The sequence below is a fragment of the Urocitellus parryii genome, chromosome 3 (genome assembly GCF_045843805.1).
Source record: "Urocitellus parryii isolate mUroPar1 chromosome 3, mUroPar1.hap1, whole genome shotgun sequence".
Taxonomy (NCBI): Eukaryota; Metazoa; Chordata; class Mammalia; order Rodentia; family Sciuridae; genus Urocitellus; species Urocitellus parryii.
Window position 1 is genome coordinate 207,502,097 of NC_135533.1, and position 16,832 is coordinate 207,518,928.

The window sequence follows — 16,832 nt, forward strand, 5'->3', positions numbered from 1 at the left end:
CCAGTGTGTCTCTCCACATAGACTGCTTGGAAACATATCAGATAATTTTTTCCAGATGGTAGACAGTGTGTGGAGCTGAATAGAGAACAGGATCCTAAAGAGGGAAACCACCCAGTGACCAGTTAGAGAGCAGCCTGGTGTGTGGACGTCCCAGGAAGAACAGTGAAGGTCGTGATGTGGGAAACAGAGGTGGGAGCCAGGACGCAGCTCCCAGTGGAGCATACGTTTACCCTGCACAAGGCCATGGGCTGCAGGGGAAAAGGAAGAGAGGAAGGAAGAAAAAGGAAAAGAAGGAAGAAAGAAGGAACAGAAAAGAATGACGTGAGCACAGTGAGAAGCTGAGGTCTCAGAGTTCATATTTTATACAATGGAGGGTGCAAACAGCTCTCGTTTCTAAGTGGAATATTTCACTGATGTCATAAGACTCACAGGCATTTCTTTAGAAAAGGACAAGAAAAACTATGTGTTGTGCTGTTATTTCAAAATAATTTATTCTTAAGGGCTGGGGACCTCGCTCAGTGATGGTGAGTGCTTGCCTGGTGTGCACAAGGCCTGGGTTTCATTCCCAGCACTAGGAGAAAAAGAGAAAAGAAGGAAAAAGAAAAAGAATCCCATTAATATCCATCCCCAAGAATGGGATCCTAGCTAGATTAAGATATATTCCATGTTGGTGTAATTATATCAAAATGGATTCTGCTGCCATGTGTAACCAAAGAGAGAGAGAGAGAGAGAGAGAGAGAGAGAGAGAGAGAGAGAGAGAAAATTATTCCTCAAGGTCATGTTGTCCCATGATATGATATGAGTGGGAATTTCCAAATGCTTTCAACTGAAGGGTGAGAATAGGTTTGGGAAAGTAGGAAGTGACCAATGAAAACAAATTTGCGAGACCAAAAATTACAGAAACCCTAGTATAACAGTTAATTTAATTGTATAGGAGTATTGATGCCAAAGCAATGGAGATTACACTAAAAGGATCAGCATTTTATTAAACAGTCTGGTTAAACAAAAATGGTTTTCAGCTACAAAACTTGGAGCCTTGAACTCACAGGTGACTCTACTGGGGTGGACCAACTGGTCCCTTTCCAGGTGTCCTCTAAAGGAGTCTCCTCAGAGCGCTCTTGATGTCCTTGTTCCTCAGACTGTAGATGAAGGGGTTCAGCATGGGGGTGACCACAGTGTACATCACTGAAGCTGTCACAATGGAGTGTGAGTTTTGGGTCACAGCAGAACTGAGATACACACCTAGGCTTGTGCCATAAAATAAGGAGACCACAGAGAGGTGAAACATTTAGAGATTGTAAGAGATAAACTTGTTATTTTTGTGTACTATGTGCTATGTGCTAAAGTTAGAATCTTGCAATCCTTGCAAATAAATCCTTGCAATTTCATTTTTACATCTGTCCATTATACGAGGTGTATAGTATGAGGGACCTATCTTACATTTGCACATATATGACAGAGTGGAATTAGGTGATCTTCCCAAATGTTGTGAAGTGAGTAAGGATGAATAGTACCCAAGGTGTTCCCAGTTCTGTTCCAGGACAGTGGCTGTCCACCAGGGGTGATCGTGCATCCAGGAGACATTGGTGATGTCTAGAGAAATTTGGGGTTGTTAAACTGGGGAGTTGGTGCTGCACCTGGTAGGCTGAAGTAAAGGATGGCACTCATCATTATGCAAAGTAGTATAACATAGTAAGTAGTATTTAGCTCCAAGGTCAACAGTGGGGCATTTGAAAAATACTTTTCCAGACCAGAACTTCTCCAATATCACTGGGGGATATGGTTTGAATGTAGATTATAGTTTGGGTAGTCAGGGTGACAGAATTTGAACATTTGTAACCAATGCCCTGTTAATTTTATCACGTTTTTTAAATAGATAAAATTGTATTCATCATGACATAAATAATAATGTTTTGATGTGGTTATGTATATTGGACTGAATAAATATATCTCACAAACATACACATTACTTCACATAGTTACCATTTTTGTGGTAAGGACACTCAATATTCACTCTCGGTACTTTGCAAGATTCAACATATTGTTAACTGTGCTTACCATGGTGTGCAGTAGTATATCTCTCCTCATCTATCCCTCCTATCTAAATATTGTATCCTTCAACCAACATCTTTGCAAACTTCCCTTCCGAAGTGCACCCAACCATCCTCACTACTATTCTAACCTTCAGTTCGATGGAATCAAATATTTTAGTTTCTGACAGATCCAGGGGCACACACCTGTAATCTTTGTGACTCGAGAGGTTGAGAAGGAGGATTATGAGTATGACACCAGCCTCAGCAACTTAGTGAGGCCCTAATCAACTTAGTGAAATCCTGTCTAAAAAGAAAAATCAAAAAGTGCTGGGGATGTGGCTCAGTGGTAAAACACCTCTATGTCCAATTTAGTACCTCCCCTGCCAAAGAAAAATTAGATTCTGCATAGTGAGGTCATATGGCAGTTGTCTTCCTGCATCTGCCTAATTTCATGTAACAAAAAGAGTTCCATGTATTTTGTTGAATGTGAAGGATTTCATCCATTTTTATGGCTGGATTATATTCCATTGTTTGTGTGCCAAATATTCTTTATTCATTCATCTGTTGAAAGACACTTAGGTAGAATCCAGATCTTGCTTTTTAAAATAATGCTACAAAGAATACGGAAGTACAAATATCTCTTTGAAATACTAATTTCATTTGCTTTAAATGACTACCCAGGGTGGGATTGCCAGATCACATGGTGGTTCCATAATTGACCACTGAGGCTGTTGTCCAGCATCAGAGTTAAGCGCAGGCATTTTGAGGCTTTCTCCACCATGAAGGCCTCCATAAGCTCTGTTCTGATCTTAGGTGGTCAGATGTGGACTCAGCTCAGATTCTGCCTAGACAAGTTGACACTGGCCTCTTCTATATGTCCTCCATAACAGGAAATCAAATGTACAGACCTTGGCTCCTTATATACACAATGGTTAGATACCCCCTTCTTCATGGAGTTTCTATGTGAACTAAGCCCCAAGTTGAAGCCCACAGGAAATGACCTGCCCAGAGCAGATGCTCCACAGATAGCAGCCATTGTGACCATCTCCTTGCTCCTCATTGGCTCAGGTCACTGTGACATCACAAGGGTTTCCTGGCACAGGAAGTGAGTCCAGCATTGAGCTGCTCCTAGGAGACAGGGAGGGTGGTGGAGGGGACCCAGGCAGGCAGCTCAGAGCCTGAGTCCACCACCCTGTGCTATGTTGGATTCATGGGAACTGTCTTTGACCTACTCATAATGGCACCAAATAGGCCCAGTAAGGGTTTCCAGTCTCTTCTAAGCTGCTTCACTATGTTTTGCTCTTGGGAATATCTGCAAAGCTGATGTCTCTGGTTGTGTCAAATGATTTCTCCCCTCCTCCTCCTCCTCCTCCTCCTCCTCCTCCTCCTCCTCCTCCTCCTCTTCCTCCTCCTCCTCCTCCTTCTTGCAAATCCAGAGCACATGACTCACAAATTTTGGTGTCATCAGCAATGTCTTATCTTTTCTATTTCTGCCCTGAGAGCATTTGTTTTATGCCTCACAAATTCTTAATGCTCCTGTTTTCTCTAGGAAGAGTGTATCACTCCACCCAACTACTTTGGGCCTGGACAGAGTCTCATCTGATTCACATGAATGTCCCAAGAGGGCGTCTAGACTCTGGTGAGTGGATGATTGAATTTGGGTGCCATTTTAACTGGCTTGAGTGATGTTGAGGATTGGTAAATTCCTTTCAAGTGTCTGGAAGGATCTTTCCAGAGAGGTGTGTTGTGGGGTCTGCAAACTGAGTGGGAAAGATCTGAGCTGATTGTGAGCCACAGTATGTAAATATCTGAGGCCAGGATGGGACAGGAAAATGGAAGATGGGGGGAGACTTTCTCTGTTTTTCCTCTGGAAACAGGGCTCCTTCTCTCTTGCTGCTTCTGTTAAATATCCGACTTTCGTTTCTTCAGTATTTGGCATGTGGGACTCGCATTAAGAAACATCTGGAGCGCTTGGGCTTTGAGCCTTAAGGATGGGGGATGAACTATTGTTGTGTCTGGTTCTGAGAGTTCCAGCTTTTTGTACTGAGTAACCTGGTTTGCTTCTGTGGTCTCCAGCTTGCAGAGGACATTGTAGAAATACTCATCCTCAGGAATTGTTCAGTCAATCCTGTCTCTATAACCATATCTCTATCCATCAGTCATCTGTCCATCCATCTACCCTCTGTCAGTGTGCTGGTTTGGTTTCTCTGGAGAACCCTGACTGATACATGTGACATACATTAATTTACAGAATGTGGGGAGACACACCTTGCAAAGGTATCATGAGAGTCTCCACCCTTCACCCCCACCCTTCCTCCACCCTCACTCATCCCTCCACCCTCCCTCCACCCTCCCCCCTCACCCCTCCACCTTCTACTCTGTGCTTCCCATTGATAAGCATGGTGTTATTTTTTTAAAAAATGTTTACTTTTTTAGGTGTACATGGACTTATTTATTTTTTTGGTGCTGAGGACTGAACCAGGGCCTCACACATGCCAGTGAGCAGTCTACCACTGAGCTACGACCCCAACCTGAACATGCTGTTATTTTAAGCCATTTGGCTTTAGGATGACTTTAACATAGCAATAGATACCTAATACAATGATCCAAGGAAAAAAGGACTTGCAACTTTTAATTTTCACTTTTGTTCTGACACTTGATGACATCATTCATAATTAATCTGTTGGGCAAGTTGGTTTCACACAAATGATTTAAAAGTGACTCCCATGAGGTTCCAGCTGATTAAGAGATGTGGAGGACATGTGCCTTTGATTGGGAATATGGTTGACTCTGAATCACATGACTGGGTTGGAGTTCAGGCTCTCCTGTGCAAAAGATCATAAAGGTTAAGTTGATTCCTGGGGGCAAGAGGGATGATATGGCGTGATATTATTCATTCATGGCCCCTAGAGTGGTTATGGTAAAACTTAGAAAATGGGAAACCTCTTGGAGCCACAGGAAGAGTCGTATTTGTAGACAGTGTTAGAGGATTCTAAGTAGCAACAGGAAGATAATTAAATGAAACAAAATAATGTGCAACAACCCCTCCAGAAACCCAATGCATAAACCCTCCCACACATGGAAGAAAACCTCCCACTCTTCAATGTGTGGAGCCAGAACATGCCAAGAAGTTTTGTCCATGGCAATAAAATTTACCTCATTTAAGATTATGCTTTATCATATTTAAGGTATTCCCTGACACTCAGGCCATACTGAATAAATTTGTCCAATTTGTCCTCCACATAGACTACTTGGAAACACATTGAATATTTTTTTTCCAGATGGTAGACAGTGTGTGGAGCTGAATAGAGAACAGGATCCTAAAGAGGGAACACCACCCAGTGACCAGTTAGAGAGCAGCCTGGTGTGTGGACGTCCCAGGAAGTACAGTGAAGGTCGTGATGTGGGAAACAGGGTGGGAGCAGCTCCCAGTGGAGAAGATGCTTAGCCTGCACAAGGCCTTGGAGTGCAGGGGAAAAGGAAGAGAGGAAGGAAGAAAAAGAACAAGAAGGAATAAAGAAGGAACACAAAGAATGACGTGAACACAGTGAGAAGCTGAGGTCTCAGAGTTCATATGGTATACAATGGAGGGTGTAAACGGCTCTTGTCTCTAAGTGTAGTGTTTCACTGATGTCATAAGAGTCACGGGCATTTCTTTAGAAAAAGAGAAGAAAAACTATGTGTTGTGCTGTTATTTCAAAATAATTTATTCTTAAGGGCTGGGGACCTCGCTCAGTGATGGTGAGTGCTTGCCTGGTGTGCACGAGGCCTGGGTTACATTCCCAGCAATAGGAGAAAAAGAGAAAAGAAAGAAAAAGAAAAAGAAAGAATCCCACTAACATCTATCCCCAAGAATGGGATTCTAACTAGAATAAGATGTATTCCGTGTTGGTGAAATTATATCAAAATGAATTCTGCTGTCATATACAACCAAAAAAAAAAGAAAAAATTTATTCCTCAAGGTCATGTTGTCCCATGATATGATATGAGTGGGAATTTCCAAATGCATTAAACTGAAGGGTGGGAATAGGTTTGGGAAAGTAGGAAATGACCAATGAAAACCAATTTGAGAGACCACAAAATACAGAAAGCCTAGTATAACAGTTACTTTAATTGTATAGGGAAATTGATTCCAAAGCAATGGAGATCACACTAAACGGATTCACATTTTATTATACCATCTGGTTAAAGAATAAAGGTTTTCGGCTCCAAAACTTGGAGCCTTGAACTCACAGGTGACTCTACTGGGGTGGACCAACTGGACAATTTCCAGGTGTCCTCCAAAGGAGTCTTCTCAGAGCACTCTTGATGTCCTTGTTCCTCAGACTGTAGATGAAGGGGTTCAGCATGGGGGTGACCACACTGTACAACACTGAGGCTGTTGCAGTAAAGTGTGAGTTTTGGGTTACAGCAGAACTGAGGTACACACCTAGGCTTGTGCCATAAAACAAGGAGACTACAGAGAGGTGGGACACACAGGTGGAGAAGGCTTTGTACTTGCCATGAGATGGTGAGATTGCACGGATGGAGGACACTATCCTGGAGTAAGAGTAAAGGATGCCGGTGAGGGGGACACCTCCCAGCAAGACAGCAGCAAAATATAACACCACCTCATTGAGAAAGGTGTCAGAGCAGGCACGCTGAAACACCTGTTTAAGTTCACAGAAAAAGTGGGGGATTTCCAAGTTTGAACAATAGGACAACCGCAACACCATCAAGCTTTGTAATAAGGAATTCAGGGCACTCGTGGTCCAGGATGCCAGCGCCAGCAAGCCACAGAGATGGGGGTTCATGATAACCATGTAATGCAGGGGGTGACAGATGGCCACATACCTGTCATAGGCCATCACGGCCAGGAGGAAGTTGTCCAACACTATAAATAATGTAAAAAAATAAATCTGTATGATGCAGCCTTCATATCTTATGGCCTTACTCTGTGTCTGGATGTTCACCAGCATCTTTGGGACAGTGTTGGAGGTGAAGCAGATGTCCACAAAGGACAGGTTGGAGAGGAAGAAGTACATGGGTGTGTGCAGGTGGGAGTCTGAGATGGTGGCCAGGATGATGAGCAGGTTCCCCAGCACAGTGACCAGATACATGGACAGGAAAAGACCAAAGATGAGGGGCTGCAGTTCTAGGTCCTCTGAAATTCCCTGGAGAATAAATTCTGAAATTTTTGTGTCATTTTTTGATTCCATGTGCTGTACATAACTACTAAAAAAGAGAAAAATGTCATGACTTATTTTTGTACTTGGTCCTCCACAGGACATTCCATGTGCCATCTCTGACTCAGAATTCAAGTCTCTCTCTTGATGGATTTATAAATACTATATATTCAATAATTTTAGTAAGCATTTTTCATGCCCTGCAGGAATGTACATAGAGATCCCCCATATTCCTGGTACGGTCTAGCCAATGTGGACTGCTGCTGAAGTATGAATATCCCTATGATTCAGTAATGCCGTAAGAAGTAGATAAATTACTTTTGACATTGGAGCTAGATTATTTTAAATGTTTCACCATAAAGGAATGCCACATGATTTTGGAGAATTATTTGAACATTATAAAACACCTACATATATTAAGAGCTCACATGGCACACCACAAGTGTGCACAATTTTCATATATTATTTAAAAATGGAAAATAAATGATCCTATAATATATCAGATGGTTATAATTGCAATGAAGGAAACATGGGCAAGTAAAAGGGAGAGTAGATGAGGTGCTGTTTTTATAGGGGTCCTGGCAAGACAAGATGGTATTTGAACACACACCTCAAACAACAGTAGGGAAACTACAAGGTTAACTGCAGAAGCAGGTGTATGGCAGAAGAGTTCAGAAGCACAAAGGCCCTGAGGATGGTGCTAGCTGCACATGTCAGTATTCACAAGGGAGCCACTGGCAGCCAGAACGAGAAAGGGGGAGATGGAGGAGAGGTTGTGTCTAAGGATGATGAGGAAGGTGGACTCCCTAAGATGGTTGAAATTTGAAGACTGTCAAAATGCACAGGGTCACATTCCACGTATTGTCCCTAGTACTTTTGTTTTAAACTGCTTTATTGCAGTGTAGTTACATTGTATACATATATGACATATGCAACCTGATGAGTGCAGACATATACAAATCCTGGTGGTCCCATCACTACAATGAAAGAGACACATCCATCTCCTCCCATGGCATGCCTTTGTTTTTCTGTTTCTTCTGAGGTGAGAATACTGAAAATGAGATCTGTCCCCATAACAAATTGTCAAGTGCATAATATCACTTGCTAGCCCTAGGCACTAACTTGCATAGTAGAGTTCTGGACATTAGACATCTTACATAACTGTCACTTGACATCTGTAATCCCCTGCCAATACTTTCCTCTCCTTCCCTGCTGGACACCACTGTTCTGCTTCAAGCATCAGAGTGTGACATGATTTGAAATCTCAGGTACATGCGAGGATGCATGATTTTGATTTCAGAGTTATCCCAGGGGTCCAGGTGGATTTCTCTTTGTTTATTTGCTTTAGGGCACAATATGACTAGAAGAGGATACTATAAGGAAAATTACATACCATGAAAGAGTATAATTTAAATTTATTTACCATCCACTTTATTATTTTATAAAACACTAGATAATTTATTTTGTAAAACTCTAGATTAAAATAGAGTTTCTGGGTAAAGGGATATGTGAATCTGCTAGTTTTTAATTTTATTGATTTATTTATTCGGAGGTGCTGTGGTCTAACCCTGGGACTCATGTACACTAGCCAAGTCCCTTCTCAATGAGCCACATTGCCAGCTGAATCTGCTGGTTTTCAATGCATATTTCAGGGTGGCTATTCAGGAAGTTGGTGCTGTTTAAATATGATACCTCTACAGGAAGATGCCCCTTTCTTCAAACTCTTGCCAAAAATAAACACATATGTTTTAGTTTTGCCATAATTTTGTTATCATGACTGATGATGAATCTTGATTAAACTATTATCAAAACTCCATTTATAAGTTCTTACCATGCACATGGGGTAGAGGCACTATGGGCATTGACTCACTGATTTCTGACAGGAACCCCATGATGCTTATTATTTATACAGAATTCCTTTTTATAAAAGGGGATGTCTATAAATATATTGAAGCTTCTAGGTATAAAACATATTTATGAGAAAGACAAAGGCAATCTTTGGCTGAATGCAAAAGATATTGTTTCACAAGAGGGCAGAAGATGATGGCTATTTTAAAAATTGAACCAATCCCCAAAAGCAAAATAAGAGAAAACAGATCTGCCACAGGATGGCAAATGGTATCCACAGGACACCAGTTAAAAAAGGAAACCATAAATGGATCCAAGAGGAATCATTGGAGTGGGGGCAGGGTGGGGGCAGTGCTGGGGACTGAATTGGGGCAGTAGTATTCCACACTTTGTGATATTGTCAAAGTGTATCCTGGTGTTGTATATAACTGAAAATTATAAGTTAAAAAAATCTTCGAAAGAAAAAGTTATAAATGGCAATTGAGTACTACTAACCATGGTTATAAATGGCAATTGACTACTACTACTAACCATTTCTCATGCTTTTATACCAAATGAACATGGTTCTCTCTCTTGAAGAGGGGATAGAATATTTCTGAAGTTACCAGGAGCTGTAAGTTACCCCTCTACAAGACAGGGCTTTGGAGTTCCAATGAATAGGGGACCTCAGGCTGTGGGCTTTTAATTTGTGTAGTTCCTCTGGGAAGGAACTACCCAAATTTTAAAAAAGCAATTGGACATTTGGGTCTGCAATATGATTGAAACAGATTTGTCCACAAAATTTCTAAACTTTGACTTATATCCTCTGTCAAATATATTTATGAATTTATAGAGACAGTAAACTTAGGAGAAAAAGAAACCTCCAACTCATTTTATTCTGAAAAAAAATGAAATCACAAAATAAACACTAAGATCTGATAAAAATAATAAACTTGCATAAGCATGTTGGAATTGCAGAGTAATAAAATAAAGTTTATTCAGCCTCAGCAATAATGAAAGCATTGTTGCAAAATGTAGTTTAGTTTTCCCTTTGACCTATCAAATAAAATTCATTTTGGTTATGTGATACCCAGCCCAAGAGAAAAGACTGTGAAATGCCTGTCTCACAAGCTGTTGCAAGGTTAATATTGGTAAGCAACCCAGTAGTCTGATCCTGTAATGAATAAAGAAACGGGATCAAATACACTTCACAATAAAAAGATTTTCCTGCACATCTCTCCAAACCAAATACTCAATTTTCTAATTCCACATATGCAAAATTCTTTGCATATATTTCAATTTTATGTGAGATTGTTTATACCACTTCTTCCTTCAGTCTCATCCAGTTAGCTTTCCATCATTGAATCATTCACAATGATCTATGCATGCATTACAGAGTCTAAAATTACCAATTAGGTAGGGAAACAAACACAGTAACTCTCTGCTGTGGGCTGGGCTAGGTTGGTTCTCCAGTGACCTCCCATCAACATGTTGGCTTCCATTCTCACTGAGTCTTGCCTACAGAACCTGCTGAGGTCTTAGACTTACCTGGATGGGGCCTCTGGGAAGAAAGTCTCCATGTGGAAGTCTGAATTCTGGTCTGGATGGCTAGTGATGGAAAACCAAGCTCTGTCCCCAGACAAGACAGGAGGAGGGGTAAAGCACTGGTTTACTCTCTGTGGGATATCATCTGAGCATCTATTAAAGCTCCTTGTCCTTCTCATCAGGTACAATTCTTGTTACTCCATTCCCTGAGCACCTGATTTCCCTGTGGACTTTTGTCTGCAAACAAGGGAAAATTTTCCTGCTCATTCCATATTCCCAAGAGACAATGTTAGAAATTATGGTGAAATTTTGTCTTCTTAACTCTTTCTCTGGGAAGCCTCCTGCCCTCTGGAAGTCTAACCTCCTTGGCATTTCTGCCATTTCCTAGTTACAAAATCCTCCACAGTCTGAGGTTCCGCATTCATTGGAACTCCAAAGCCCTGCCTTGTAGAGGGGTAATTAAAGTTCCTGGTAACTTCAGAAATTTTCTATCCCCTCTTCAAGGGAGAGAACCATGTTCATTTGGTATAAAACCATGAGAAATGGCTACAACTTTTGACTTTATCATGCTTTTGGCAAAGCAGTTATGATATTCATGTTTGAAACACAAATTAAGCATTGTATTAACTCATTTGTGAAACATTTAGAGATTTTCAGAGATAAACTTGTTATTTTGTGTGATGTGTTCTAAAGTTAGAATCTTGCAATCCTTGCCAATAAATCCTTGCAATTTCATTTTTACGCCTGTCCATTATATGAGGTCTATAGTATGAGGGACCTATCTTACATTTGCGCAAATAGGACAGAGATGAATCAAGAGAGGTTCCCAAATGTTGTGAACTGAGTAAGGATGAATATTACCCAAGGTGTTCCCAGTTTTCCTGTTCCAGGGCAGTGGCTCTCCACCAGGGGTGATCGTGTATCCTGGAGACATTGTGATGTCTGGAGAAATTTTGGGCTGTTAAACTGAGGAGTTTGTGCTTCACCTGGTAGGCTGAAGTCAGGGTTGGCACTCAGCATCCTGCAAAGTAGTAAAACACAGTAATATATAGCTCCAAGGTCAAGAGTGTGTCATTTGAAAAATAATTTTCCAGACCAGAAGTTCTTCAATATCATTCAGGGTTCTGGTTTGAATGTAGATTATGGTTTGGGTGGTCAGGGTGTCAGAAATTGAACATTTATAACCAATGCCCTGTTAATATTGATCACCTTTTTAAAAATAGATAAAATTGTCTTCATTATGACATTAAATGATATTGATTTGATGTGGTTATGTATGTTGGAATGAATAAATATACATCATTGACATGCATTAACATGCACTTTACTTCACATAGTTACCATTTTTGTGGTAAGAACACTCAATATTCACTCTTGGTACTTTTCAAGATTCAACATATTGTTACCTGTGCTTACCATGGTGTGCAGTAGTAGATCTCTCCTCACTTATCCCTCCTAACTAAATATTGTATCCTTCAACTAATACCTTTGCAAACTTCCCTTCCCAAATCCACCCAACCCTCCTCACTACTATTCTAACCTCCAGTTCTATAGAATAAAATATTTTAGATTCTGATAGATCCAATGGCACACAACTGTAATCTTAATGACTGGAGAGGTTGAGAAGGAGGATTATAAGTTCGATGCCAGCCTCATCAATTTAGTGAGGCCCTAAGCAACGTAGTGAATTCATGTCTTAAAAGAAAAAACAAAAAGGGCTGGGGATGTGGCTCAATGCTAAAACACCTGTGTGTTCAATCTAGTACCTCCCCCGCCCCCCCAAAAAAATTAGATTCTGCATAGTGAGATCATGCGGCAGTTGTCTTTCTGTATCTGCCTAATTTCATGTAACAAAAAAAATGTTCCATGCAATTTGTTGAATGTGACAGTATTTCATCCATTTTAATGGCTGGGTCATATTCCATTGCTTACATGTGCCACATTTCCTTTATTCATTCATCTGTTGAAAGACACTTAGGTAAAATCCAGATCTTGCTTTTTAAAATAATGCTTCAAACATATGGAAGTACAAATATCTCTTTGAAAAACTGATTTTATTTGCTTTGGACGTCTACCCAGTGGTGGGACTGCCAGATCACATGGTGGTTCTATAATTGACCACTGAGGCTGTTGTCCTGCATCAGAGTTAAGTGCAGGCATTTCCAGGCCTTCTCCACCATGAAGGCCTCCATCAGCTCTGTTCTGATCTTAGGTGGTCAGATGTGGACTCAGCTCAGCTTCTGCCTAGACAAGTTGACACTGGCCTCTTCTATATGTCCTCCATAACAGGAAATCAAATGTACAGACCTTGGATCTTTATATACAAACTGGGTAGATTCCCCCTTCTTCATGGAGTTCCTATATGACCTAAGATGTAGCTTGGAGCTCACAGGAAATGACCTGCCCAGAGCAGATGCTCCACAGATAGCAGCCATTGTGACCATCACCTTGCTCCTCATTGGCTCAGGTCACTGTGACATCACAAGGGTTTCCTGGCACAGGAAGTGAGTCTAGCATTGAGCCGCTCCTAGGAGACATGGAGTGGTGGTGGGGTGGACCCAGGCAGGCAGCTCAGAGCCTGAGTCCTCCACCCTGTGCTGTGTTGGACTCATGGGAACTGTCTCTTACCCACACATATGGCACCAAATAAGCACAGTAAGGGTTTTCAATCTCTTTTTAAGCTGCTTCACTGTGTTTCACTCTTGGGAAGATCTGCAAAGCCGATGTCTCTGATTGTGTCAAATGATTTCTTCCCTCCTCCTCCTCCTCCTCCTTCTTGCAAATCCAGATCATATGACTCACAAATTTTGATGTCATCAGAAATGTCTTATCTTTTCTCATTCTGCCCTGATAGCATTTGTTTTATGCCTCATAATTGCTTATTGCTCTTGCTTTCTCCAGGAAAATTGTGTCACTCCACCCAACTGCTTTGGGCCTGGACAGAGTCTCAACTTATCCAACTGAATGTCCCCAGAGGGCCTCTAGACTCTGATGAGTGGATGATTAAATTTGGGTGCCACCTTGATTGGCTTGAGGGATGTTGAGGGTGGGTAATTTCCTTCCAAGTGTGTCTGGAAGGCTCTTTCCAGAGAGGAGTGTTGTTGGGTCTGCAAACTGAGTGGGAAAGATCTGCCCTGAGTGTGAGCCACAGTATGTAAATGTCTGAGGCCAGGATGGGACAGGAAAGTGGAAGAAGGGGGAGACTCTTCTGTTCTTCCTCTGGAAATAGGGCTGATTCTCTCTTGCTGCTTCTGTCAAACATCAGTCTTTCGTTTCTTCAGTATTTGGCATGTGGGACTCACACCAGAATCTTCTGAAGCTCTTGGGCTCTGAGCCTTAGGGCTGGGGCTTGAATTATTTTTCTGTCTGGTTCTGAGAGTTCCAGCTCTTTGGACTGAGTAACCTGATTTGTTTCTCTGGTCTCCAGCTTGCAGAAGTCATAGAAATACTCATCCTCTGTAATTGTGTGAGTCAATCCTGTCTCTTTAGCCATATCTCTATCTGTAAGTCGTCTGTCCATCCATCTACCCTCTGTCCATCTTCTGCTGGTTTGGTTTCTCTGGAGAACCCTGACTGATACATGTGACATACATTAATTTACAGAATGTGGGGAGACACACGTTGCTGAGGAGTCATGAGAGTCTTCACTTCCCCTATCTTTCTCTCTATTAGGTTGATGAGCACCTCTTGCCTAGAATGGTTCCTCATCTGCACATGGAGCAGAGCATGGCTGGGGTAGAGCCACACAGCCTTCAGCTTACATGCAACGTGGTAGGGACTCCCTTCTCTTTATATGGAAGTGTTGATATCTGATGTGTTGTTTGTTATCAAAGCAAAGTTGAGCCACTCACCCCTTTATGGTGCTTAAATTATTTAACAAACAGGTCAGGTGGATACACAGTGTACATGTTTGTTTGTGGCTTGTACCTGGGCATTAAAACCAGGCTGGAAGTGGTAGTAGGGAAAAATGGGCACCCAAACACAGTTAAACAGAATATGTGCTAGTTTCCTATTACCATGGGACTCCTGTGACTTTTAAGAATCTATTATATAATTTATAAATAGCTAGAAGATCAGAGCTTCAAGGTTCCAGACACAAAGTAATGATAAGGGCATGGAAATCTCTCACTGATTTTACTGGCACATGTTATATACTGAGAAACGAAACTATACCCTGTAAATATGCACAAATTTAATGTATTATCAAAAAAATGGAAGATGGAAATGGTAACCCGCCTGAATAGATAATTGCAAGCTGTATACATATGGATACACACTATGACCTTTGAATTTTTACAAGTAAAATGGTAACCTATATGAGAGTGTCCCCTTTCCCTTTTCCTATCCTTCAATAAACTCTCAAAGGAGAAGAGTGGGTCCCCTCAGAGAGGAGAGGGACAGAGTGCCTCTCCTGCATTCCAGTTTTATTGGGGATCCCACAGAGCTTTCCAGAGATTCCTGCTCATGTCCACTTCTTGCATTTGATTGACAGCAGGAAGACATCAGACTTACAAGTCCCTATTGTCATGACAACTCTAGGTTACCTTGGCCCATGCTGACAGGTTCTAATTGGATACTTAGCCACAAATTCTTATAGATTCATGGTTAGAAGGTATTACCTGTACCTCCCCGAGTTTCAAGATCTGGTTTGTGAAAAGGCTTACAAAATGTCCCCCTTAAGAGTAACTTAAGTTTCTCTTATTGACATTATTTTGGGCCTGTATTTCTCCTTCATATAACACATAGTTTGCTGAGGAATGTGACATATTCTGTCCACTTAGCCCAGGCAGGATAAATTGCTCCTTGGAAAGGAAAGCATGTGGGAATCAGCAGAATGAGCCCCTTTTATAGAATTATTCCCTTAACTTTGTTCATCTCTCTGTTTCCTATCAAGATGAAACTGGATTCCCCAATTCTCTTGATAGAGGGGTTTGGGCAGACTTCAGACTTTGCCAATTTCCTTGTGGGTTCTTGTCTCACAAATTTAAAGAATAAATGGAAGGCAAGAATCAACCGAGTAGGATTTATTTGAGTGAGAGCAGAAGAGAACTCCTGCAATGCAGGAGGGGACCTGAGAGCAGGAAAATAGTTTTGGTGTGCTAGACTAGGGGATAATATGGTTTTTGGTCTGAGCATTGACCAAAATATATGTTAAACAGTCATTGAAAAAATACCAAAACTATTGTCTGTGTCCTTTAGCCTTTGAGTTTTAACCCTTACAGTAATTCCCATCAGCGTCATCTTTGCCTTCCATTTTCCCCCAGTCTGGGGAAAAGGAGTTGGAAAGTTCCCAAGGGTAAGTCTCATGGACTTTACACTTGAAAAAAGCCTCAGGGGGCCCATTAGTGTTTCCAAAGATTAGTTTCCTGGTCAAGACGACCTTCATGGAGGCCCATTACCCTGATTGCCTGACCATTGACTGTTCTTATAGTTATTATAAAAAGAGCAAAGTAGTGGCACCAAAACTGTTATGAAGACCAGTGGCAGTGAAGAGAAGACACAGAGACAAACCCATAGATGGAGTCATCTGATCCTTGACAAAGCATTGCAGAGAAGACAGCTCTCCCACATTTTATGTTGGTACATTATAGCTGTACATAGGTGGGATTTGTTGTTACATATTCATACATGCACATAATTTAACCATAGCATTTGTCCAATTTCACTCCCCTGTATTTCCCTTTTCCCTTCCCTCCTCCCTCCTCCCAAGAATCAATAAGTGAGATTGAATTTTAATCAAATTAAAAATCATTTGCACAGCAAAGGAAACAAAGAGTTTTGTCAATAGAATATACAGAATGGGAGAAGATCTTGGCCACTTGCAGCTCAGACCAGGGATTAATATCCACAACATATAAAGAACTCAAAAAACTTAACACCAAATAACTAAATTAATAAATGGGCAAAAGAACTAAACAGATGTTTCTCAAAAGAATAAATAGAAATGGGCAAGAAATATAAGAAAAAAGTCTCAATATCTCCACCAACCAGGGAAATGCAAATTTAAATTATATTGAGATTTCTTCTCACTCCAATCAGAATGATAAGTATCAAGAATATAAAAAACAATAAATGCTGGAAAAGATGTGGGGTAACGATACATGTTGTTGGAGGGAGTAAAGTATGCACAATCACTCTGAAAAGAAGTATGGAGATTCTTGAGAAAACTAAGAATGGAACCATCACACCATCCAGCTGTCCTATTCCTTAGTGTATATCTAAAAGATATAAAATCAGTATTGTAAGAGTTCTGTGTTTGGGA

The 16,832-nt window shown here is 41.1% G+C and overlaps 1 protein-coding gene across 1 annotated transcript; it reads right to left on the bottom strand.

Annotated features, from left to right (window-relative positions):
* Positions 1-6,274: 6,274 nt before the first annotated feature.
* Positions 6,275-7,231, bottom strand: LOC144253833 (olfactory receptor 7A40-like). Its single transcript, XM_077796497.1, has one exon. The coding sequence runs from the start codon at positions 7,229-7,231 to the stop codon at positions 6,275-6,277; it is 957 nt and encodes a 318-aa protein (XP_077652623.1).
* Between the last annotated feature and the right edge of the window lie 9,601 nt (positions 7,232-16,832).